This window comes from Parasteatoda tepidariorum, chromosome 5, assembly GCF_043381705.1.
Source record: "Parasteatoda tepidariorum isolate YZ-2023 chromosome 5, CAS_Ptep_4.0, whole genome shotgun sequence".
NCBI classification, from domain to species: domain Eukaryota; kingdom Metazoa; phylum Arthropoda; class Arachnida; order Araneae; family Theridiidae; genus Parasteatoda; species Parasteatoda tepidariorum.
Genome location: NC_092208.1, coordinates 45,889,945 through 45,914,976, shown reverse-complemented (window position 1 = coordinate 45,914,976; position 25,032 = coordinate 45,889,945). Strand labels below are relative to the sequence as shown.

The 25,032-nt window shown below is 26.0% G+C and overlaps 2 protein-coding genes across 5 annotated transcripts; one reads left to right on the top strand and one right to left on the bottom strand.

The window, feature by feature from the left end:
- Positions 1-503: 503 nt before the first annotated feature.
- LOC107450229 (trafficking protein particle complex subunit 2-like protein) lies at positions 504-8,297 on the bottom strand. Of its 2 annotated transcripts, none has more exons than XM_071181396.1 (5): positions 8,195-8,297; positions 4,658-4,830; positions 3,433-3,520; positions 1,565-1,644; positions 504-631 (listed from the first exon to the last, which is right to left on the bottom strand). In XM_071181396.1, the coding sequence occupies exons 1-5, from the start codon at positions 8,195-8,197 to the stop codon at positions 589-591; spliced, it is 387 nt and encodes a 128-aa protein (XP_071037497.1). In that variant the 5' UTR covers positions 8,198-8,297; the 3' UTR covers positions 504-588. The 2 variants fall into 2 exon arrangements, with proteins under 2 accessions (XP_071037497.1, XP_015921466.1); XM_016065980.4 differs by lacking the exon at positions 8,195-8,297 and adding an exon at positions 7,399-7,632.
- Positions 7,622-25,032, top strand: LOC107450226 (ankyrin repeat and SAM domain-containing protein 6). 3 transcript variants are annotated; one of them, XR_011636854.1, is made up of 18 exons: positions 7,652-8,066; positions 8,156-8,383; positions 10,760-10,978; positions 11,553-11,738; positions 11,829-11,870; positions 12,230-12,437; positions 13,491-13,588; positions 14,101-14,215; positions 14,327-14,366; positions 15,006-15,206; positions 15,824-15,949; positions 18,122-18,185; positions 19,074-19,099; positions 19,998-20,046; positions 21,352-21,436; positions 21,528-21,567; positions 23,587-23,654; positions 24,881-25,032. XR_011636854.1 is itself a non-coding variant. In XM_016065976.3 (17 exons), the coding sequence occupies exons 1-17, from the start codon at positions 7,997-7,999 to the stop codon at positions 24,998-25,000; spliced, it is 1,959 nt and encodes a 652-aa protein (XP_015921462.2). In that variant the 5' UTR covers positions 7,622-7,996; the 3' UTR covers positions 25,001-25,032. The 3 variants fall into 3 exon arrangements, 1 of the variants encoding a protein (XP_015921462.2); XM_016065976.3 differs by lacking the exon at positions 19,074-19,099 and having other exon boundaries at positions 7,622-8,066; XR_006226019.2 differs by lacking the exons at positions 19,074-19,099; positions 21,352-21,436.

Here is a 25,032-nt window from a genome sequence, read left to right as displayed (position 1 = left end):
GTTTAGTTAAAACACTAATTTCCAATTAAATAATTGGAGGGTTCTTAATATAGCAAAGCATATATTGTGGAAATTTTTCCTTTGTGTATATTTCCTTGAGAATTTCTGAAAACATCTACATAACATGATATCTAAGCATCTTCAACAGATTGAGTTTAAGACTTTTATATTTTATGAATTTAAAATTTAATTATTATTATTGTATATATAATGTCTAAAAGAAAATACATTACTTGGATTACTTTATATTTTTTAAAGTATAAATATTGTAAGAATATGTTAGAGGTGGGAAACTATGTTTCGTGCCTGCAGCAACTAAAGTGATTTTCCCCCCTTTTCTTTTTGGAGTCCTGTGATACTATCGTCGCAGCCCTGTGATACTATTTACTCACTTTTTTTTTTGGGGGGGGGGAGGTGAACCATTTGTACAAAACAGCATGTAATTCTGATTTAGTTGATGTAGATTTCCTTAGTAAAGCCTTCTCTTTTTAAAGTACCATCTCTTAAGCTACAAATATTTTATTAACAAAGAATGTACAAAACATTAAATTACACATTTTTTTCTTACATTATTGTAACAGCTAACATTTATTCTGGAGACATTATACTTTTTATTACAGCTTCAAAAGACCTAAAATTAAAATGTAAATTATAATATAAGATAGTCACACTAAGAAAACAAAAAAAGAAAAAAAACTGGAGACATATTTTTTTATTTAATTACTAACATATATATTTGTGTATAGGTTGACTTAACAAACTCACATATTTTTTTATTTAATTACTAACATATATATTTGTGTATAGGTTGACTTAACAAACTCCCAAAATGTTCTGAAAGTCAGAGGGTAGACTTATACACTGGTAATAAAGTCCGATATTTTTGTTGATCATGAGATATTGATGCATTTTGATGTAAACTGTGTATCAGTTGATCCCTTTCAAATTTTCAATACTACTTATGTACACTTAATTTTGCATTTTCTCTGATATTTTCTTTACATGTGTAAGGTTTTTTATAGAAATAATACTTAATAAAAGTTAAGAATAAGAAAAATTAACGTAGTTTATTTAAGATATTTAAAAAAACAATGCAATGAAAACTTTTAAAACATACCATAAAGCTACAAGCTGCATTGGATTTAACTGCAAACAGGCTGCATTGGATTCTACTTTATCCCAACATGTTAAGTCCCACAAAAAACTGTCTTTACCCTCATCCAAAGAATTTGAAATTCCAGACTTTTTAAAAAATTTTACACAAAATAGAATTGCTCATACTTGTTTTTTTTCCAGCGGTTGGCTAATGCATCAGACAAATCAAAAGTAGGGGGTCGACTTATACACCAGGTTATACTATATATAAGGGCTATACTATATATTTAATAATTAAAAACAATTCATCATTTACTCATTCTTAATATTATTTATTAATAATTAATGGTAATAATTAATATTTTAGCAACAAAAAGACGATTTGCTTTAAAATGTTGCTACATTTTACATTCTAATAATTATTTGATATTAATAATTCTTAAATTCAAAAACAGATTATTATGCTTACTTGGAAGAAATAGTTTCTCCTGGTAAATAAAATGGGTTGCATACCATATCAGCATATGCGGAATGAATTCTACGAAACATCTATAAAATATATTTTGATTTTAATTCAAAATTTTGTTAATAAAATCTTAAAAAGAATATTTAGAGATATACTTAGTTACTTTTATGTGAAACCATATACATTTTTTAACCGACAATTTAAATAAAAAATATTAGTGATAATAATTGAAATTAAATTTTTTATTCAGAATGATTTCGAATATTAAGGTAGAAATTTTAAGATATAATAAGACACATTAAAGATGGACAAAATTTGTAATGGAACTTGCAGTCATGAATTCCTTTTATTTTGTGAAAATCGTCACAAATACTTGCATGCAAGAATAAAAAAAAAGATATTATAATTTACAAACATTTTTTGGTTTTTCTTTTCATACAGGAGAATCAATGTTAGGAAATGCTTGAATGAATGATGTTAAGAAAATTTGCATAATTTATTGAAAGTGAACACAGTTTGAACAAACAAACTGTTGTAATTTAAATAAAGTTAAATAATTAAAATAAAGAAGATGTTAGATCAAAAATGTAAATATTTTGATTCTTCAAATCGATTTTTTAAAATTTGAAAATTGGATGTTCTGATCACTTAGAAAAATTAGGATAGAAAGTTAAAAATGAGGACAAAATACTTTTCATCGATAATATTGAGACAACTACAGATCCTACATTTTGTGCCACTTTCATAATCAATAATGAAGGTTTTGACTATATATGGATAAAGCATAATTGACAAGCTATAAATAACAATTACCATCTAACAGCTGGAAAATTAGCTTATTATTTGTTAAAGGGCGTAATTTCATATAAGCAAAGAGTCTTTTGAATAACAGCCTTAGGAAAAAAAGTCACTGCAAAACAAGCATAAAGTTCTTTAACACCTTTACAGAAGCACAATGCTTCAATTTAAAATGATTGAGTTAGGTCGTTAAACTAAAGAATATAGTCATTAACATTTCAAATTAGTATATTATAGGGAAAAAATGAACTAAACAAAGGATTAAAAATGAAACAAAAATCTTTTCAGTTTATATTTTGAAATAAAATTTATGCAAATTATCAAAATATTTTTAAGAAATTGTTTAATTTTATAAGAAAAGTTTTTGTTTTTTAATATAATTTCTAAATGTAATGGTGTAAAATCCTTTTAAAAAATCTTAAATTCTTTTTAAAGAGAAAACTGCTTATAAATAAGGGGATTATATCATTACGGAATTCACTTTTTAAAATTAATAACATATGCACAAACTTTACTAAAATTGCTTTATTTTATAGTTTTTCTTTCCCACTTTAATTCGTTTTTTGAAAAATCTATAGATTTCATACAGGAAAAAAAGAAATATGAAGGTTTTCAGGAGATGGAACAGATATAAGGGATCTACAAAATTAAAGAGAGTTGAAAACAACGATGAAATAAAACATAACTAGTAGTTATGTTTTATTTCATCATTGTATGTTTTATTTCATCATCAAGTAGTAGTTATTAACTACTACTTTCATCTAACTTTGCAAACAATTGAAGTAAAGGTATTGAATCCGAATTTGTAAGATTATTTCATAACAACTAGTTGTAGGGTCAAAGAAAAAAAATTAAATTTGTAATAAATAAAAAATATTGACAAAAAATTATAATTTAGTTTAATAATAATGAACAATAATTATTATTAATTTAGCTTTTCTTTTACTATAGAATATTCATGAATCAATTTAATACAAATCATTTTCTAGCTTGCATTCTATGTAAACTGGATTCATAGTGAAACATTTTATATTTTTTAACAAAACTAGAACAAAATACTTTGATCGCTTTACCTGACGGATTTCATTGTCTCTTAATGTAGTGTGAGATGACTCCACAACCACAACAAATTTAATCTTCGTGTTCGTTACATATCCATATCTATTAAAAAAATAATAAAAGCTCTGTTATAATGAAAGCATTATGTATTGTTTATTTATTTATATATCACACAATATAAGTTTTATGGTAACAAGTTATCCACAGTTCATTTTACTAACGAAAAATAATAACTTGTACCTCGATTTTTGTTTTCATACCAGTTGCATTTGCAATTTTTAATATTAATTAATATTTGAAATATTTTATTTTTTCCCCTTTTTTAAAGAATTTTTTTCTATGCTTTTTTGAAAAATTGCAATGCATTCAAAAGTGAAATGCCAATAAATGAAAAATAGCATTATAAAACTCCAACATTTTAGAATAAAATTCATTAAAACTTATATTAAGCTATAATGAAGAAATGCTAATAAGGATGGAATATAATGAAGGAATACTTACTCACATTTACTAATTTATTTAGGAATACAATTTTTAAAAGTAGACCTTAGTCCAAGGAAAAAATATTTGATTTTAGCTACTAGTGTATTTTAGCTTATTATTATTATTTTAATACATTCTAATTAGTCTAAAATACAGTCTAAAACTATGCAATTTCTTCAAAAATATTTCTTGGCTTCTCATTGACAATTTGTGGGTCGAATCTGATCCTCGGGCTGAAAATTACACAGCTTTCATCTAAATTGAAAACTAAAAGAATTTTTTTTTTTTCTCTAATGGCAGGTACTGAACTTTTCGTTCCTCACCAGGGAAGATGTCAGAAATGTTGCTCATTTAATGATATCCAATGGGCACCTGTGAACCTAAGTCATGGAGGTGAACAACACTACCCATGCACCACTGTCACAAATACCCGTTCATAGGGCGGGTCACATTCACACATCACACACAACAGAGAACAACACATAGAGAAACAAACATCTATGCCCAGGGTGGGATTCGAACCCACAGCTATTGGCTTCGTAGTCAGGCAAGCTACCCACTCGGCCGGCACTCAAGGAAATGTGATTTAGTTTAAATAAAGTCTTAGATATTTCATAATGTAAAAAAAAAAATTTAGGGTTATTGATGGTAATTATGGTAAAAAAAAAATGCATTGGTATGGTTGAATTTGATTAAAGTAATTAGTTTATTTTATGCTAAATGAATTTTTAGAATAAAATAAAAATTTAACTTTACACTTTATAGTCTTCTGTCGGATAAAGTAATCCTAAATATAACTCTCTCAAATCAGAAAGAGCCTTATTGCCAGATAGCACTTTTTCTTCAATCACATCAAGGGAAGTATGTATTGTGTAGAGAAACTTCAAATCATTTCCCGGCGAAGCTGTCTTTACATAAAGAGGGTAGTTCTGAAATTGAAAAAATTAATGTTATTTTTTATTTTTCATCAAAACACATATAATTATTAGTAAGAAATTTTGAGATAAATCAGCCAGATCTCAGTTCAGTAATGCTACCTTTCTCTCACTGCTTTTCTAGGAATAAATGAATTATATCTCAGAATAAAGATATTACATTGTTTTTTCATCTGAAGGTTGCAACTGATTTGTTTTAATAAACCCATATTAATAAAATACTAAAAGAAAAGTAAAGCTCTAAGATGAAAAAACAAATCAGTGAATTTTGTAATAAAGTTGCTAACTTTTCAACATGAATTTTTTTTTTACAAATTTGAATTATGAAAAAAATAATAAGTGTACCTATTAATCAAAAACATTTATCTTTTTAAAAAAGATGTTTTGATCCATATAAAACAATATTTAACTTTAAAATTTAAAAAAAGAAAAATTAAAACTACAGTTATTTCTATGCACTAAAAGTAGACAAGAATCGAAGCATTTTTTAAATTTTAAGTCAGTAACTAATGGAGTATATGAAGGTCATTAAAAACAAAAACTAACGTGAGAATTTTTTTGGGCATGATAATGACCCAACATTCAAGATTCGTTTAAACCTGCAATGTAGTAATCACTGAATAAAGCAACCCTTATCATATTATCAAAATTGGACATTATATTATGACATGCTTTATTGTAAGCACCAAATATAATATTCAAAGTACATTTTCATAACTAACAAACACCAGACTACTATACAAAACTAGCTACATGGCAGAAAGAATTGTGAAACTGCAGAATTGAGGATACAGCAACATGTTTTTTTTTAAGTAAATATAAATTCGAATACCATTTATAATAATAAATTAAATGTGAAAAATAATTGGCCATGAGAGGACACTTTCATTTTAATAATGTGATAAAAAACCGAGAATTCTAATAAAGATTCAAAAGAATGTGAAAACCATACCTTTTAATTTGAAAACTACCAAATAAATTTAACATTAGGATTAAATCTTTTAAAACTCAATGAATGCATAACGAGACTTCATGTTTATTCCAACACTATGAAGCAATATCTTCTTATAACTATCAGGACAAGGATTAAGAATAGGGGTCAAATTAATCAGAAGAAGAAATAAATTTTCAGTAGCAAAGGCGAATCATAAGCATTTAGTGCATCATTTCAACATCTGGGATCTCACAAGCTGCGTCATTCAGATGAAATTATCAAGAGATGATGTTCATATATGCAGTATCATTTTTATATTTCATATGAGCAGTATATTTTCTCTCCTTTCTTTACTAAGATAAAAGGTGACAGGAGAATGATTGATTCTATAGTAGTGTGCAGCAAAAAATTTACATGTCTTAGAAAATAGGTAAAAGATCCTTTTTTACAAAATTAGATAAATTGGTGTTTGGTTTAAAGAGATAGAAAATAATGTTTTAAGAACATAAATGACTGTCTGTATACAGTTACAAGAGTGTCCACTTTAAAGTGAAGGTACATATTGGGTTTTTTCATAGAAATTTCAGGCATAGTTTAAAATATTCGTAATGAGAGGCATTGCTACTGAGAGGCTTTTCTAATGATAGGCATTCCTAATAAGGAGAGTGTCCGTAACAAGAGGTTTAACTGTACTTTCATACCGGTACCTGCTTGTGCCAACTACCATCACCAAAAAATTTCTGTGCGCTCAAAGTTTTAAGAAAAAGCTATGCAGTGGTTTGCCTAAGGGTGACTTTAAGTTATGTCCTATGAGTTGTGTCCTTTTTTGTAATATTTTTTAATTTCTTGGGAGCACAAAGTAAATTTTTGATGCTGCTTTTGATGAATCTTTTCTTTCTTTGCTGATGACCAATTGCATTAAAATGGGAGCATTTTAATATTAAAGAGCAAAAATATTCAACATCTGTTTTTAAAGTTATACTCTTGGGGAATTGAAAAATAAAGAAAGGAAATTTTAATACATATATAGAAACGAACAGTACAACCAAACATTCCAATTGACATTGTTTCAATTAAATAACAAAAAGGAGTTAACCTATCTATTATCAAAATTGAAATGGAATAAAGAAATGAAATGAATAAAAGTAAATCAAGGATTATGTTTTCTTAAGAAACAAGTGAAGTTATGTGTTCTAGAGTAACATGTATATCAGTGAAATGAAATTACATAAATACAGTGCTATTACTTTTATATTCTTACTTTTTAACATATCTCAAATTTTTAGTGAGATAATATTAGACTTTGAATAGGAATCAATTGAACTTTAAGATGTTATATTTACACTTTGGCAGTAAAAAATGGTTAAGCCTGGGAAGATTTCAGTCTCTCGTGATCCATGCCAAAAAAATATCACAGAAGGGGACCAACTCGAAGGGTATAGTTCGTAGCAGCCTCTACATGTTTTTTTTTTTCTTTAAAAAAAAAATTGAGATTGCATTGTCGATCGCAGTTGGCGGTACATACAACTATATGAAAATCTCCCCACTTGATTTTTTTTTAAAAATTTGCAAGGACTGTTCTTTTTTTATTTTTTCATAAATTAAGTGTACTCAGCATAAAAAGTTACCTCTTTACTGATCACAGCAACTGCAACAGCCATATAGAATAAATAATTTCTAAAACAAAGTAATAATTAAATTTTTTTTGAAAATTTCCTTTTGAATATGAAAACTGAATTTTCAATAAAAGTATGAATACATAGAGAATAAAACAGAAGCTTTTATAAGACAAACTAAAAAATTGAATTTGTCCTCATCAACACCCAAAACAAATGATTTCTGTTTTTATTTATAATTGAGTTAAGCAAAGCGACGAGCTACACTGCAAAACTCTTATTTGATCCTCAAAATTCTTAAACTATCTGAAATGATTCAGATAAAGCGTTTTCGTTCGTAAACTTTAGCACTATCATTTATTTCAGTGTGATTGATAAAATTCAATTCATATCAACAGTTCAATCGGTATAACTGGAATAATCTGAATATTCATTTTTTGTCACACTGCAAGCATTTCAAAATAAACATTGTGTCTGTCAAATGTCGTATGTTAGTAAATAATTCAAAAAACCATTTAATAAATTAAACCCCGTTTCAATAAAGTAAATTTACAGCTCAAGTCTTTGTTTGATGCAACCGTATTTAGAGAAGCATTGTTTTACAATCTAAATGGAAGTTAATTTCTTGAAATTTTGTGAAAAAGGAAACTTGATTGCAGTCAAGAAATGTTTAGATGAAGGTATATGAGCATTGACAATAGCCTCTTAACTTCCTCTCTCCTATAATTTCTTCAATTTTTTCATTATTAATCATATAATTCTTTTATAGGTGTAAACTCGAATTTCCAAAACAATGAGGGAGAATCACCATTGCAAGTGGCTGCAGCAAATGGATACTTGGATTTGGTGACTTTACTTCTTAAGTCTGGAGCATCTGTTGATCTTCCTAACAACTATGGGTGGACACCTTTAATGCATGCTGCTAAATACGGTCATACATCAGTTGTAGCTCATTTGATTAAATCAAAAGCTAAGGTTAACATTACTAACAAATTAGGTAAATATAGACTATGCTTATAGTATTAAATTAGTTGTTTAAGTACTTGTATACTTTTCCTTTTTTAAATTATCTCAGTTTAAAGTTTGAGCTCTAGGATTCAATCCTATTCTACTATTGAACTTTTATTTTATTTTTATCTGACAATCCAGTTGATTTTAAATTCTATCTTAATTCATTGTTTTTAATTTGGTTGCTGTAAATATCAGTAGTAATTTTTTATGACGATTAACTTTGTAACTAATTAAATTGGCTTGAATGTTGATTAAAACACAGTTTCAATGGCATTAATGAATTTGGCGAGTATGAAGAATTTATTTTTACCAAATGTGTAATTTTTACTTATAAGATTTCATAAACTGTTCACTAAATATTTAGTACATGTAATTGTATCAAACATTTTTAATATTTAATTGCTAAAAGTTTTCTCTTTTCCCTTTCCATATTCTTCTTACTAATCATATATTGTTAATTTGCCTCAAACAAAAATGTCTCCTTCAATAACATTTCTACCTGTTTATATAAGAATAACAATAAACAACATGTGTATAGATGTATGAAAATGTATAGACATGCTTAGAAATGTAAGATTGAAGTTATGCAGTATTTAAAGACACTTTTTATCTATACATAAGTTATTTCTTCTTATTGCACACTAAAGTCTGTTTTAGGCTCTCTCACCATTTTATCTTTGTCTCATAGTGCTATAAATCTATATTCTTAGAATGGTTATCTTTTTAGTTAAATATGCATTACCATATATAAACATATGACCTTGTCTAAAAATAAGACCACTTATACTTAGCAGGTTGACTAATGAAGTGCTGCAAGCCTAAATTTATAAACTTGTAGACAGCAACTATGGTAAATTAACTAGACTTTAAATGCTTTTTATCAGTCATCTTAGTAATACATTTGCATAAAATTAAAATTAAATACTTTTCGATATCAAAATTCATTCAATACTAAAGAGTGCAAATGTAATATAATAATATATATAGCTGATAAAAATGTGAAAGCAACAAGGAAATAAATAAAAAAGAAAAAAAAATTAAAAATCAACCAAAATTAGGAAAAATAATAATGCTTTCATATACAGTATTAATATTCTAGCAATATATATCAATATAGTGTGAAGAACACCAAAGGAGGAAAAAACCGATTTGGAAATAAAGTTTTATCAGGTAAAAATCACAAAAATTCAAGTAAAATATAAAAACGAATCACAAATAGGAACATACTAGAACAAATTTATCTATGCTGCTCAAAAAAAGGACCACCCTGAATAACTTTTGATCTAATGATCATATCTTCACATTCTATGAATCAATCTTAAGCCTCAAATTGAAAAAAATTATGCCCACAATTATAAAATTAATTTATCTAAAGATAACTCCATGTAAAAAATAAATTTTAGTAAATATTTATTTTATTTAATAATGGTAAAAAAATTTTGAATTCTAAAGTATAGAAATTTTGCTTCATTTTAAAGAATATAATTTTATAAGTCAAAATTGGTCAAATAGTTTCCAAGTTTTAAATATTAAACCTGTTTGAAATTCAATTTCTCAGGAACTATTCAACCAATTTTGCATGGAATTATCTCTGGATAACCAAATTTTATAATTGTATGCAATTTTTTTTTAATTTGCTAAAAAAGTTCTCAAGATTTTACAAAATACGCAAAAAGTAAAATTAACATTAAGAGTTCTAAACTTTGGACTGCTATCCTGAACAAACTATTGTGACCATATTTCGCAGATTGTAGTTACCCCCGCCCTATCTTGGGGGTCAGAAATTCGATTCTGCCGAAAAAAGGTATATTTATTCAGAGAAAGTACATTTTTCTGTCTGATTTTGTAACTTAAAATATTGTCTACATTTATTAATTAGCATATTTGAGATCACTTGCTCGAGCCATTAAGATTAAGTCCTAGAACGTGAAGATCTGATTATTAGATTAAAAGTTATTCAGAATGGTCTTTTTTTTTTTTGCACTCTACACATAAGGCTGAACGGATGTCATGTAATTCTATTTATTTAATTCAAGTCATTTACATCTCCAATTTTTTTTTACGTGGTGTTTTGGATTATGCTCATCATATTACCCATTATTTAAAAGCATTAAATTTTTAACCATCCCTTTTTTTTTATAGAATTTTATAGGTAATAATATGGATATTTTTATGTTTAAAAAAATGTTTATTATTTTAAAGTGAGAGTTATCTTTTCCCTTCTAATTTTTGCCTTGAAATGCATAAATAAGGAAGTGAAGTTATTAAATTTCATTAAATATAATTTTCCTGAGTTTTACATGCATTAATAATTTTTAATGATGAAAATTATTTATTAATCAAATATTGCATTGGTTTTTAGGCATCAGTGCTGTCCTTGCAGCTGCATACAGTGGAAATCTAGCTACCGTGAAATTGCTTATTGAAGCTGGTGCTATGGTCCAACACATGTCTGCTGGGAATGAGACAAATGAGAGTGATTTATCAACAGTGATGGCAGTTTCATTTTTTGGGTATAGTCCTGTTTTAAAGTATTTAGTACAAAATGGGGGAATCATTCATCATTCTTCTCCTGTTACAGGTATACCTCAATCATAGTTCATTCTGCTTTTCCATTTCTTTTACTATTTCTTTACTGTTAATTTCATATTTTGTTATTATGGCTCAGGCGATGCAGAATTGAAGCTATTTTTTAAAAAACTTGAAAAATCGATCACAGTTTTTAAAAGATAGAAACTTTTCATTTTCACAAAACTTTTTCTGCTTTTTTTTTCATATTGACATTTTGCATCATTTTTAGATTTAGTGATGAAGGCTCTGGCAACTCACATTTTTAATTGCTTTCTCTATTAAATAATTAAGTAAATGTGCCTAAGAGTCATATAGAAAAAAAAAAAAGAAGACTACATCGACTTATTTTCTTGATATATGTTTGTTTAAAATTTAACTAACTTTAATTCAAATAAGTGTTTTTTACAAGCTGTTATAATAATATGCTTAGTGATAAAATTGTAAGCTTTAATATTCCTTCTGCTATTTGTGTATAGCTTTTTGAGTTGAGTTTTTAACCTTCCTTTTAATTTACTGTTAACTTTCAAACAATGTTTACATAATTGTATGATAAAGTGCATTAATCATGTATTCTGCATATTTAGGTCTAACTCCCTTGATGCTAGCTGTTTGTGCTGGTCATAATAAAATTGCACACTTTCTGGTTGAAAATGGTGCAGATTTTAATGCTATGGATATCTGTGGAAGAACTGCCTTAGATTATGCCCACATTTTTAATCAATTAGAAATTAGAATAAGTTTAGAGAATCAAATAACTTCTAAACCTAGCAGTAAGAACCGTCTTAATTATTTTTTATGCTTACTGTCTTGTTATAATGATTGAATTTTGTTTAATTATCATCTTCTTATTTCCTATTTAGGCTTTTCGAATAAAATTGATGTGTTTAAAGTTATAAAAGATGGTATGTTGTTTTAATATAATTTCATTTAAGTACTCATTATGCATATTCTACTTAGAAAATATGTATTTCAGATTGTAAGAATTGACTTATTTATTTTTTATGTAATAAAGATGCTGATAACTGTTTTCTTTTAATTCAGCTGAATAAGATATTGATTATAATCAACTTAGTTTTTTTTTATATGTGTTTTTAACATGAAATGTAAATTTATTATTATTTCTTCCTAAATTTTTTATATCTGGATACTGATTTGAATAACCATTTTGTCTTATGAACTTATTTTTCTAAAGACGAAAATTGGAATCTTATATTTGTTTATTTATTTTAAATTACTGTTTATTTTGAGCTATAATTTTTAGGAGATGTTTTAAAAATTAAATCTGTCTTGGAACGGGATCCACCTTTAGTAAATTCTTCTCAGTCACCATCTGGAATTACTCCCTTGATGGTAGCTTCAGTGCTTGGTTTATATGATGTAGCTAACATTTTAATATCTCATGGAGCTTCCCTACATATCCAAGATACTGAAAAAGGTTGGACTGCTTTGACGCATGCTGTTTTCAATGGGTAAATTTCTATGCATGATTATAAAAAATAAACAGTTTCTGATGACAATAGTAAAAGATAGAAACAATAATAAAACTGAAAAATGTATTAGTATATTAGAATAGTTAAAGTATCTTATTAGTTACAATGCTACACTTTCGTTATCATCTTAAGTGCATAATACAATAAAGAAAAAGTGAAATACAAACTTTCCAGACTTGAATGAGGAAATCTAAAGCCTATTTTTAACACTTGAAAGCTGTGGATTCTTATTGCCATTTTCATATTCTTTGAAGCCTATAAAGTTTTTTAATCAACTGTGTTTCTATTATTCAGAAATAGGTTTCTTTCACTGACTTAGATTTTTGGAAGGTTCATCATATTTTCAGAAACAGTGCATTTGAGATACAATAGTTATGTGTTTACCATTATTTAAAAAGGTTTTTCTTCCATAGACTTTGATTTAAGGGAGATCTCTCATTCAATCAAAAACAATATTTTTTGGTAAACAACCCTTCTGCCAAACCATTTTTTCAAGCATATGGAAGCATTTTAATGTTTTTACTACTCCGACAGATGTAGATACCTCTGCTTTCTGCTTAGTTAAGGTTTTGAAATACTAAGGCATCTTTCCTACTTCTGTTACACTGTTTTTTTTTTGTTGTTGTTTTTTTTTGGTCGAAAAGTGTAATCACTGGTGTAATTTACTTTTAATTTACAATTTCTTACTGTCTAAATCAGTTTTATTTATTTATTACTATTATATTTGTAATATTTCAAGCCACTTTTTTTCTTTATAATATAGTGCACTGATGATGATGCTCATGTGTAGCATTTCAATTTGTTTGCTATTTTAACTGTTTTAATATAATATGTTTTTGAGTTTTAATGTGTTTTTTACTTTTGATTGTTTTGTACATATTTATCAGAAAATCTTCCTTTTTATCTAATTGTTCTTTTAATGTTTATTATTAGTATTTATTATACTTTGCTATACCATTTACTATGCAATATAATTTACTATACTTTAAAAGACAGAAAGAAGTGTAGTTATGGAAATATCTTCATTTTCAGGCATTTCGAAATTGTGAAATTGTTATTAGATGCTGGAGCAAATGTTAATATATGTGCAACAAATGGCTGTACTGCATTAGATTTGGCTAAACAGAATGGTTTGTTTTTATTTAACCTATTGTTTTTTTTTATCCTAAGATTACACTCAAAAGAAACTATCATTTAAAAAATCAAATATGCTTCTAAACTATGCAATAACTTTAAAAAATACTATATTATAATTACAATGAAGTCATTCAGAATTGCATAGCTCGGTGTTTCTTTTTATTTAGAGATTCTGACTATGTAAAATCAATTAACTTTTTCTGAAATGAAATCAAAAACAAGTCTGAGATTATGTGCTATAGGAGTTAACTGAGTGTGAGATATCTTTAGTTCCATAATTATTTTGGCCTTTACAGTACTGATATATAACTAACAAGGAAGCTTCTTAAATGTTCCTGTTTTCAAATTTTTAAAAATTTGTTTCTTTTAAGTTAAAGTCTAGCTAATTTAATCTCCTTTTTCATGTCAACTTTTTCTGATTGTATTGAATAGGAATGTAAGTGATTTTTACTTTTAAACGTGTATACTTTTTTTTAAACCTTTTTCAAAAAGCAGTTGCTTTCAGTTAGTTGTCCTTCCACTATTATTGACATGTTGTCAGCTAAATATATGCTCGAGATGAAAAGTACATTGCTAACTCCAGAAATTACTAAAAGAGGGAGATCATCTGCTTCAGAAAGGTAATTATGCTTCTAAATTTTTAATATCTGTTTAAAATTTTATGAAATAAAAAAAAATTAATTACAAGACTTGCCATTTGATAAATTTACTCTCACTCTAAACTTTTATAGATCATCATCGAAACGAAATCTCTCTCAAACTCGAATGAAGGTTTGTATCTTTGTTTCTTAAACTTTTTTCTAAAACTTTTTTCTAAAATTCATTATTTGCTTGGTTTATTTTTATATGCTGAATTGGTAAAAATACAAATTTATTTGCTACAATAAATATTCTTCTAGGATAGATCATTATATACAGGAGTTGAAAAGTACATTGCTTAGTTGTGTGTCAATGCTACACAACTGAGTAGATAGTGTGGAGTAGCATTGCACTTTGTACAAACTTTGTATTTCTTAACCCCACTAGAGAACCTAAGGGTCCTTTAGTGGCTGGAAGTTACAGCACCAAAGCAGTTTGATTTTTTCCGCTCCCCTCAAATTTTATAGCAGTATCGAAACCTTCACTGTGATACTATTAATGCACTGTTGGCTGCCTCCAAGAAATATCAATAGAGGACTGTCATTTAATTAAATCTATACATCTTGATATTAAAATTAAACACCTATATAATTTAAATTGTAATAAAAAAATTTCTTTTGTTTATATGATTTTTTTTAATACAAAAAATATTTAAACTTATGTAATGTTCCCTTTTTTTCTGGATAGCTAGTAACATAAAAGCTGAAAATCTCTCCTTTGTATTCGTGTAATATTCATTCCTACACTTTTTTAAATTCATATTTGTTTTAGGAATGGATTGGAGGCATGGCCCAGCATTTGCAAAACAAAATGCTTACTTTGCGCTCTCCTAAATATTCCGAGAATGCATCAAGTACAAATATAACTACCAGTGATGAATCCTCAAATGAAGTCTTTCTTGAACAAACTTCTCAACCTGAAGAATTGGATAAAGAAACTTCGAATTCTTCAATTATACTATCTCCGGATGTGGTAAAAGTCAATTCTCTGTATCTGGCTTGAAATATTTTTATTGTAACTCGTAGAAGATTTTTAACGAAAGATTTTTATTTCAGTTTTATACAAAATACTTTGAACAAAATGTCACAAAAATACTTTTTTTTGGTTAATAAGAAGTCAAACTGTTTATTAATGTATTAAATTGCTGGAAAAACTTTTTATGATTTAAGAATAATTCTGTTTTTTTTTTTTTTTTTTTTTTTTTTTTTTTTTTTTTTTTTNAATAATTTTTTTTTTTTTTTTTTTTTTTTCATTTCCCCGTTTTTTTGGAGATATTATTGCATTATTATTGCTTGGAATTATTATTGATCAATTTATTATTATTTTTAATTAATTATTTTTTTATGCTTTAAATAAGTTAGGAATTGTAGTAATATTAAATAATTAGAAGTTTAAAGCTTTGAGAAGCTATTAAGTGTTTGTGGTCTGTTAAGTATATTTTCTATGTGGAGTTGTTTATTTAATTTAAATTTCTATCTTGATTTTTTTACGAATTTTTGGTTTGTTTAAGAGAACTTATTATTTAAAAACTATTGAAGTAATGAGGAAATTTAAAACCGTTTTATATTACTTTTGCAAATATTTTTTAGTATTTAGCAGATGTTTTAAAAGAGCACAAAGTTGAAGCAATCATCCCTCCTTTTCCGCCTATATCAACTGATTTTGTTATGTCAATGAAAGAAAGCTATAAAAGATCGTCAGATAAAAATAAAAAAGTAAGTTTTGAACTATTCACCATTAATATTCTAAAATGCATTGTGTTGTCTGTATTCTAAAGCTTTCACTATCAAAACTCAAGTAATATTTCAGTTGTTCTAATTTTGATTTATTTTAGTTACTAATACTTATGCATGTTAAATCAATAATGTTCTGTATTATGACACATAAATAACACATAATTTTTGAAAGAATGTTGGGTTCTACAACTCTGAGATAGTCAAATGTTTTAAAAACAAATTTTTTTTTTTTGAAAAATATTTATTTTAATTCAAAATTAAATTCATTTGAAATGTGCTATAAAAAATTGAGAATCTGATGGTACTATTTGATCAGTCCAGTTGAATCAGATGCAAGATCCTTATGTTTCTAAAAATGATGTAAAGTTTTTGATCTTGACTGTTGATTGTTTTTTTGGTTATAGATTTATTTTAACAATTGAAAACTAAATTAGCACCAATTAACAAATTATCATGTCATGTGGAAATTGTTAGTTAAATTTTTACATTTTGAAAAAGTTATTGGAAAAATGCTTTCCTAGTTTTGGTTTGTAGAACTAACCCATCTTATTGCTGTTTGAACTAATACTATCAGATTAGACCTTATTATACGAATAAATCATTTGATGAATCTAATCAATCTTAATTCATCACCTTGATCTTCTTCTTAAACTTTTTCTATTCTGAACACTTTTTCATTAGGCAAATTATGTGGTGTGAGCGCTAACATATAGAGATGTATGTAATATGTTATAAATGTAGAAAAATATTTGTGGTCTTTATGGTGATATTTCAAAAATATTTGTGGTCTTTTTTTTATAGAATTTCTCAAAACTTTTTGGGTCTTTGCATATGTATCCTTTGATAAATTCTATTATTTTCTTCATTGTAAAATACTTTTGTAAAAAATGGTAAAGTTTTGTTAAAAAGTGAAGTTTTAGCAATTTTTAGAAAAAATTAGTTTTAGCAATTTTTAGAAAAAATTAGTTTTAGCAATTTTTAGAAAAAATTAGTTTTAGCAATTTAGATGCAAAACTATCTCTTTTTAAAAATTTTTTTTTGCAGCATAATGAATAAGATATAATTGTATCTTATGACCGACTATTAAATTACATGGCACCAGATAGAATCCAAATTGAATTAACATTTTGTTATTAAAGATTGCAGGAGAAGAACTTTTTATGTCCATAAAAGCTGATTCGTGAAAAAAAAATTTGTGCGAAAAGGACGGGTTTTTTCTCAGTATGATATATCTTCTCTGTGTAACAACTTGCAAGTACCAATTTTTCACTTTTTTAATTTGCCAAAACTCCACAATCCTCAAATATAACAGAGAGCGATCCAGTTGGCATAGTTGGGAAAAATAGACTTAAACTATTCTTTCTTGAATGTTAAGAGAATATTAATGAAAAAGCAATCCGACTAATATTTTACTTCGAGACAATTAAAAAAAAATTTATGCGAATAAAATAAAGTAGTTTTGTTTATCATTCAAAGCTAGATAGGAAGCTGTAAGTATCAAACTTTGAATTTCAAAGAAAAACAAAATTAAAATTTGTTAGAATAATGCTAAAGATAATGTAAGTGCAATTTGTAAAAACCATAGAAACCTTGCCAGTAAGCCTTTAGTCTTATTTCTTTGCACTGGTTAAAAATTTTGTATCACACTTTTTTATTGTAAAAACTATAACAAAAAAGTATGGCAGTTACAGCTTCTTTTTAGATTTTAGCATTTAATTATGTACTAGCAAATTTTTTCAATCATATGCAGTATTGCAAAATTATATGTGAGAGTTGTAAGCTAAATATTTCTGGCACAGTGTATTAATACCACTTTTTTCTAACAACTGTTAAATAGTAATGAGAGAATGCAATAATTGAATTATAAGAAAAGCTTACACTCAACTGCCCAAACATTAATTAAGTTCAAAAGACTATTCAAAACATAATTCGTTGCATCTTTAAAATCAAGATATGTCTACAGTTAAAGAAAAGTTACTCATTACTATGAGTGTGTATTCAGTAATTTTAAACTAAAAATAGCTTTTAAATTTTTTATGCATAATTATAATGTATAAATATTAACCTTAGTTTAATGTCAATTAGATAAATTGTTTAATTTCATCCATTTGTATTTTAAATGTAATAAAATAATAAAATTTTTACTTTCAGCATCAAAAAAATTCTCTTCGAGTCCCTAACCTTTTGAAAAGTTATTATCGAAAGAAACAATCTGGTATGAATTGTTACATTGTATATTATTATCTATGTATTGTTTCATCAATTATAAAAAATTTAAAAAGTTCAACACATCTAATTTTATACTTATAGTTAAGCTATTTATTTTAATATATTTTAACTGAAAAGTAAATATATGCTGCTATTAATATAAGTATACTGACAAATATATATTTTCTATTCAATTAGTAATGTATAAATCAATATAATTTGAGAAAAAAAATTGTTCGTTTGTGTATATATTGATTTTATTTCATTTCATATGTCATCATTAAAAGGATTATTTTTTCTGTGTTCTATTGTAAATAATTAAATTGCTACTTTAATATCTTTTTATAGATATATGTATATTAAAGTAGATTAATTATATTTAGTATTCATTGGTTCTGATATATTACAGATATTTAGATAGTTATTTAATAAAAAATTTTGTAAATAAATTTTTTTCTACATCCTTATTTTTAACATTCTTAATTTACTTAAGTGGGGTTTTTTATGGGCCGGTCATTTGTTTATATATGAACAAGAATTAAAGTTACAAAAATTTGATAGAATTAACCATAATTTTTCAAGGCACTAACTCAGATCACAAAAAATTTATGCTATGAGCTTAGTCAACTATTTTAAGTTTGTAATTTAAATTGTAATAAATACTTATATTTGCAAATTTTTTTACCTAATAATTTGCATAAGGTTGAAAGTTTAAAAAAGTATGTCAAACTGTTTATTAAATTATTTTAATTTTAAATATGAGATTTTTGACACAAAATATAAAATTAGCTAACATTTGCTGTCATCATTTCTGAATCCTTGTGATTTATTTTGTTGTTCTATTTTTAAACTGTTTATATATTGAAATTTTTTTTTCTATTTTTTAACCTTTTAGCAGACAGGAAAAAAGGGAAAAATACAGTAAGAGTTATAATTTTATATAATCAAAAAAAATGCTTAATTAAATATATATTGTTGGAAATTAACATGCGTATGGATAAAGTGTATTTTGCACATTTTAAAAGTTTTTTTCTTAAAGTAATGTCTTTAATACTCACATCACTATAATTTCTTTAATTTTCACTCTATTTTCATGCAAATTTGACTGTATTTGGGCTTAACTTATAACAGTGTAAAGTAGCAGAACAGTAAATAAATGCATGACTAAGATGAAATAATTTTTAGATAAGTTTTAAAATAAGATTTAAAAAAATGCCAAAATGGGAAAAGCATCAAAATATTGAATAAAGTGAAAAACATTGTAAATAGAGTACAGAAATGGACAAGCTATAGATTTTGTTCTCTAAACAAGAACTCTCCTCAATATCTAAACAGCAAATTAACATTTTGATGTTTAGACACTAAGGATGATAGTAATGAATAAAAACATTAAGGTTTTCATGTGTTAAACGATAACATTCAACAATTAAACGCAATAAAATTCGATTCAACATCTAATCTTCTTGCTAAATTTTGTCTCTGTAAGTAACACCTTTGGCCCATTATTGGATGAAGACACAAACCCTCCCACACATGTTTCAAAATTTTATTTTTTAGAAAACACAAAATGTGCAGAATAGAGTCTTAGTACCTGAAAATCTAATCAAAAATTATTTAGGATGTTCACTTTTCATCTTTGCACTGTACATGCTATTAAAACTGTAAATTTATGAATAATTCTATTTTTTTTCTACCATTGGCACTTTGTTGTTTGCTTAAAATTTTTATTAATAAAAATAACATTCAATTGTAATTCTTGCATTAATGTATGTTGGAGTGTTAAATAATTTTTTCTGCTTAACATAATTTTATTTTTTAGTTGGTTGCAATGTAGAAACAAATGAAAAAGTCATTACTCCACATGAGAAGTAATTTCCTTTTATTTATTTATGATTTTTTTGTTTCTCATATTTTTTGAAGATTTTAAGGTGGAGAAAAGACTAGTACAAGTAAAATTGTTCTGAATAAGGGCTGAGACAATTTGCTCATTAAACCTAAGTTGGACAAAAATATAAACAAAAGTTAACTGGAAATCTGAAACTTAAGTTTGTTGGTGGAGTTTGAAGAAACATCAATACACAAGTTATTTTTTATTATTATACTTAAATTTTTCAGCTAAGGAAGTACACGTGATCAATAATCAATCACTTAGGGAAAAAATTATTATTCATTTATGTATATGTATATATATTAAAAAAAGAGTTGGTGTGCATTTTATTAAAGCATATATTTTTTAAAGCTTTATTTTATCAAAGACATAAGCATCATTATTTCTTTAAAAAATTGATTTGCATATTATTATAAATGTATTTCATAAAAAAAATTTTGTATCAACGTTAAGGTTAAATTTTAAGAAAATCAAAGTTATAATTTAAGAATGATTAATATATTTCATTTCAATATAAAATGTTCCATTAATACAGTTTTATCAGTGTAAATACTGTAATAATGAATCGTAAATAATACTTAATGTCAGTGATTTAAATGATGAGAATTTTTAACTATTATTGAATGCTATAATAACAGTTAAAGTTAAAAATATCATTATTTAAAACAAAAGATTTTTTTTACATTCATTAATCTTTTTTTTAAAATGTGTAGAAACCAATTAATTTAGCATATTTAAAATGTCAAATTAAAGAAAAATATGAGAATCATTATTATTCTTCAAAATACTGATATTTTTCCACGTTTCGAAATTTCTGATTAAGTGTCTGAGGCAGCAATAAATAAATAAAATTTCTTGGGCATAATATCAACCTGACATCTAGGTTAATTGTGCCATTATTTCTTACCTTGAAAACTTTTAAACATCAATTAGTAACATTATGTGTTTTAAATAAAGTCTGTAAAAAATTGGCATCCAGTGATCTATGTCTTATTTTTTTTTATTATTGTTATTGCTTTAATTTTTTTAATGAATGTATTATGGTTACACTGGTCCAAATCATTGTATTCTTACTTCCTACTATAGTAGTTTTATAAGTGTACTATGTTTGCATGGGTGAACTATATTTATACACAGTTTACTTTTCTTATTCTTTAACTTTTTAATGCTTATGATGACATTTTTGCTCATCTTGGAGTCTTAATCTTCTTTCACTTTAAATTTTAGAATTGCAAGAAAATTGTTATACAATTTAGCAATTTTTGTATCTGCTATTATATTTTAGGTCATTAACAAAAGAAAATGAAACATGTTCTAGTCTAAATAGTCAATGTGAAAATCTGACTTTATCTTCAAACACTGTAGTTGAGGTATTGCAAAGTACTTTTAACTAATTTCAATTTAAACTATGTTTTTTTATGGAATATTTTGTTGTCTTTTATATCTCTTTTTATTTTTCAGCAAACTGAAACTTTATTGATTGATAATAAACTTAGTGCAGGTAACTGAAAGAATTATGCTTTTGTTATTCTAAAAAAAAGTTTTTGTTATATCATCTTGTTCACTATAATACTATTTCAAATGCTATGTTATGACAATATTATAAAATTTGATTTAGTTTTGTTATCCAAATACTTTTTAAAAAAATGTTCACTTTATAAATTTCTCTCATTCTAAATCCTGTCTTCCCTGTACCATTGCAAAATCTTAAGTAGTTATTTGAAATTTTTTAAATAATACAAGTCAAATAAAAACAGAACTTTGATTTTGAATATCTTTATAATAAAATACAGTGAGGAACGACCTTATCTATGTAGCTACCTCCTCTATTTACGACCACTTTTTGGAATCAAAGAATTTTTTTTTCATGGAGTTCTGTTGAAGAAAACTTTTAAGATGGATGGTCAAAACCTCTCCCAATGACAAGGCTGACTTCTACTCCAAATGCGAAAAAGGGAAAATAAGGAAACATGAAGAAATATTAACAAAACAAATAGATGATTAAAATGTAATTAAGATATTTGTGCGAAGTTCTTATTTAGAGAGCTCTGTCTGACGATCTCTAAAAGAGATCTACAACCTCATGTTGCAGTCAGAGTGCATTAAAGATGATGTTATTCAATGATTTATTTTTAGAGTTAAAAGTTAAATTAGAAAAAAATGTTACTTTAAAAAAACTAAGCATCTAAAACAAACAAACCGCTTCTCATTTCTTAAAGCTAACTAGTTTTTACGATATAAAACTAAATGCAAACTTAAACACAAAACAATTTTTTTTATTTATTTAAAATAATTCTATCACTCATAAATATATCAGTAGGGATCATTTTTATTGATGCCGAATTTCATTTATCGATACGGTTTTCATGACACCAACACAAGTGCCATTTCCACACCAAGAAAATGACACTGACTAAAATTAAAGTCATTTGCTAAAAATCATGCACCTTTGATAACATTTTTTAGTCAATGGAGGTATCTCCTAAGAATGACCGACCTCCATTATCGACCACTTCACTGTGGAATTGAGAATGGTCAGACCTGAGAGATTTCATTGTATCTCAATCATCATCATCAGTAGCTCGACAGTCCTCGGTGGACCCTGGCTTTCTCAAGAAGACTGCACCAGTCCTTTCTTCTGCATGCCACGGCTTTCNAAAATATTTAATTTAAATACTATGTAACGCCATTAAAATATGAATATTTCAATTTTGGGTAGTAGGTTCAAGCCTAATTTCATTTGAAAATAGAGATTTTACTATATTTGTATAAATATAATCATGTTGGGAAAATAAAATAAAAATTATTTACAGCCGAATTTGATCATAGTGAGCTGTCCATGAACTCAGTTATAAGTTCACTATAATCAGTAGATCATTATTTCCAAAGTTTTGAAAAATTGTTTTTTAGCACATAAAAATAGTAGTGATAAAAATAGTAATTACAATAGCTCATAATTTTTTTAAATAAATTTTCATCTGATTAATTAAAGATTAAGAATAATAAAAAAAATTTTACATTCCGTGGAAAAATGATTTTCGATTGACTACAATTCGATTTTAAGCAGAATTTACCAATTTTTGTATCGATAATTACTAAAGAATCCAGTGTGTTCTAGTCCCTATTTCTGTTATAATTTTTTTTCTTCACTTCAGAGGTAAATTGGCAAATTTTCTTGTTCTTCCTCAATATGAAGGAGGGAGGGGGGTAAGAAGAGGGATGTGTTGCTTCACAACTTTTTTGAAGAACATGTTATAGTAAAATTTGACATAGTGTAAAGAATTGCCTCAATTTGGAATTAAAACTCTCTCAAATTTAAAATTAAAGACATGACAGAAGAAAGAAAACTGAAGAAATGAAATTAGAGTAAACTATAAAATATGAAATAATGTTAGTTAAATGGAAGTTCAGAAGGAATAAAAAAAAAAACTTCACTGCAACTTAAGGTTTACTATATCCCAGTTTCTTTATTGCGGGACTCCACAGTATTTACTAAATATCATAAATCTGTTATTTTTAGGGGATTTAGCACTGTTTCTAAATGAAGAATCTCTACAGAAATATACAGAAACATTTAGAAATCAAGAAGTGAGTAGAATATTTTTTAAAAAAATTATCTATAATATTTGAGTTGTTTTACTTGCTTGAAACTAAAGTAACAAAACAATTTTAAATAAGAAAAAAAGTTTTTAAAAAAATTGACATTGAATTATTACTTTTAGTCCTTGCATTACCTTTCCCCTTTTTTAAAAACTAAATATTTCTTTAAAATTAATCTTGATTTTGCTCACTAATTTTTTTTGCTATTGAATTTAACTTTCAAAAAATATTTTTTTATAAATAGTAAAAAACTATGTGTATATCTTTTTGTAATATTTAGAAATTACAATTTTGCAATTTATGAAATACCATGCAGAATAATTGAAAGTATGAGAATAATAGAAAGCTATTTTAACATAAAAAATGTTAAAAAGTTTACTATTTTGATGTTTACATGATACAAGTTAGAGCCCTTCACCATATAATTTTCTACATCTGAATGATTGAAAAAAAATTCAGGAAAGTTTTCTTCAAAATTAAGTTATAGAGAACTCTTGTTACTTTAACTATGTTACTTAACCTTAATTCATCATCATTCTGCCAGTTTTGTACTAATGATAATTAGGATAACTAATGATAATTATGTACTAATAATAATTGTATGGGATTAATAATTGCTTATATGCAAGAGTCTTAAATTTTTTTTTCATTTACAGGAGTTGAATTACTAATTGATCATTGTTATCATTCATATGTTGTTATTTCAAAAGTACTCAGTCCAAAACTAACATTGTGACTTATTTTATTTTTAAATATTTATGAAATTTGTATTTTAGAAAACATTTTTAAAACATTACTTCTGTTAGTGAAAATAATCAAACCTCTTTGTCTCAGACTTGAAGGAGGGAAGAAAAAATTTTAAGTATTGGAAATTTGAGTTATCAAAAATTATATTTATTTGGGAACTGAGGGGTATCTTTTAACTGTAAACCATGCAAACATCAATAATGTACCTATTATTGCATAATAAAACAAATTATTAATTCAATTAGTTGAATTGGATCACTTAAACTCTTATTTTTGGCTATCCATTCTGCTTCAAGTTATCAAAGTTTTACTGTATTTTATTTTTAAACTGCTGATTGGGATTTAAATATTGGATCCTCCTAATATTAGCAATAATTGTTGGTTATATTGTTTTATTTATTATTCCAGTTCTGATATCATTTTAATATGCAGAATTGCTAATGTATGTTTAATTTTGTTTTTTATAGATTGATATGGAAACTTTTCTTCATCTTACACCATCTGACCTGTATGAAATTGGTATAAAAAATACTGAATCGCAGAAAAAGTTAATGGATCTTATAAAAAAATTACAAAATTCTAAATAGGCATTTAATACAGTTTTTAAGCAACCTGCTTA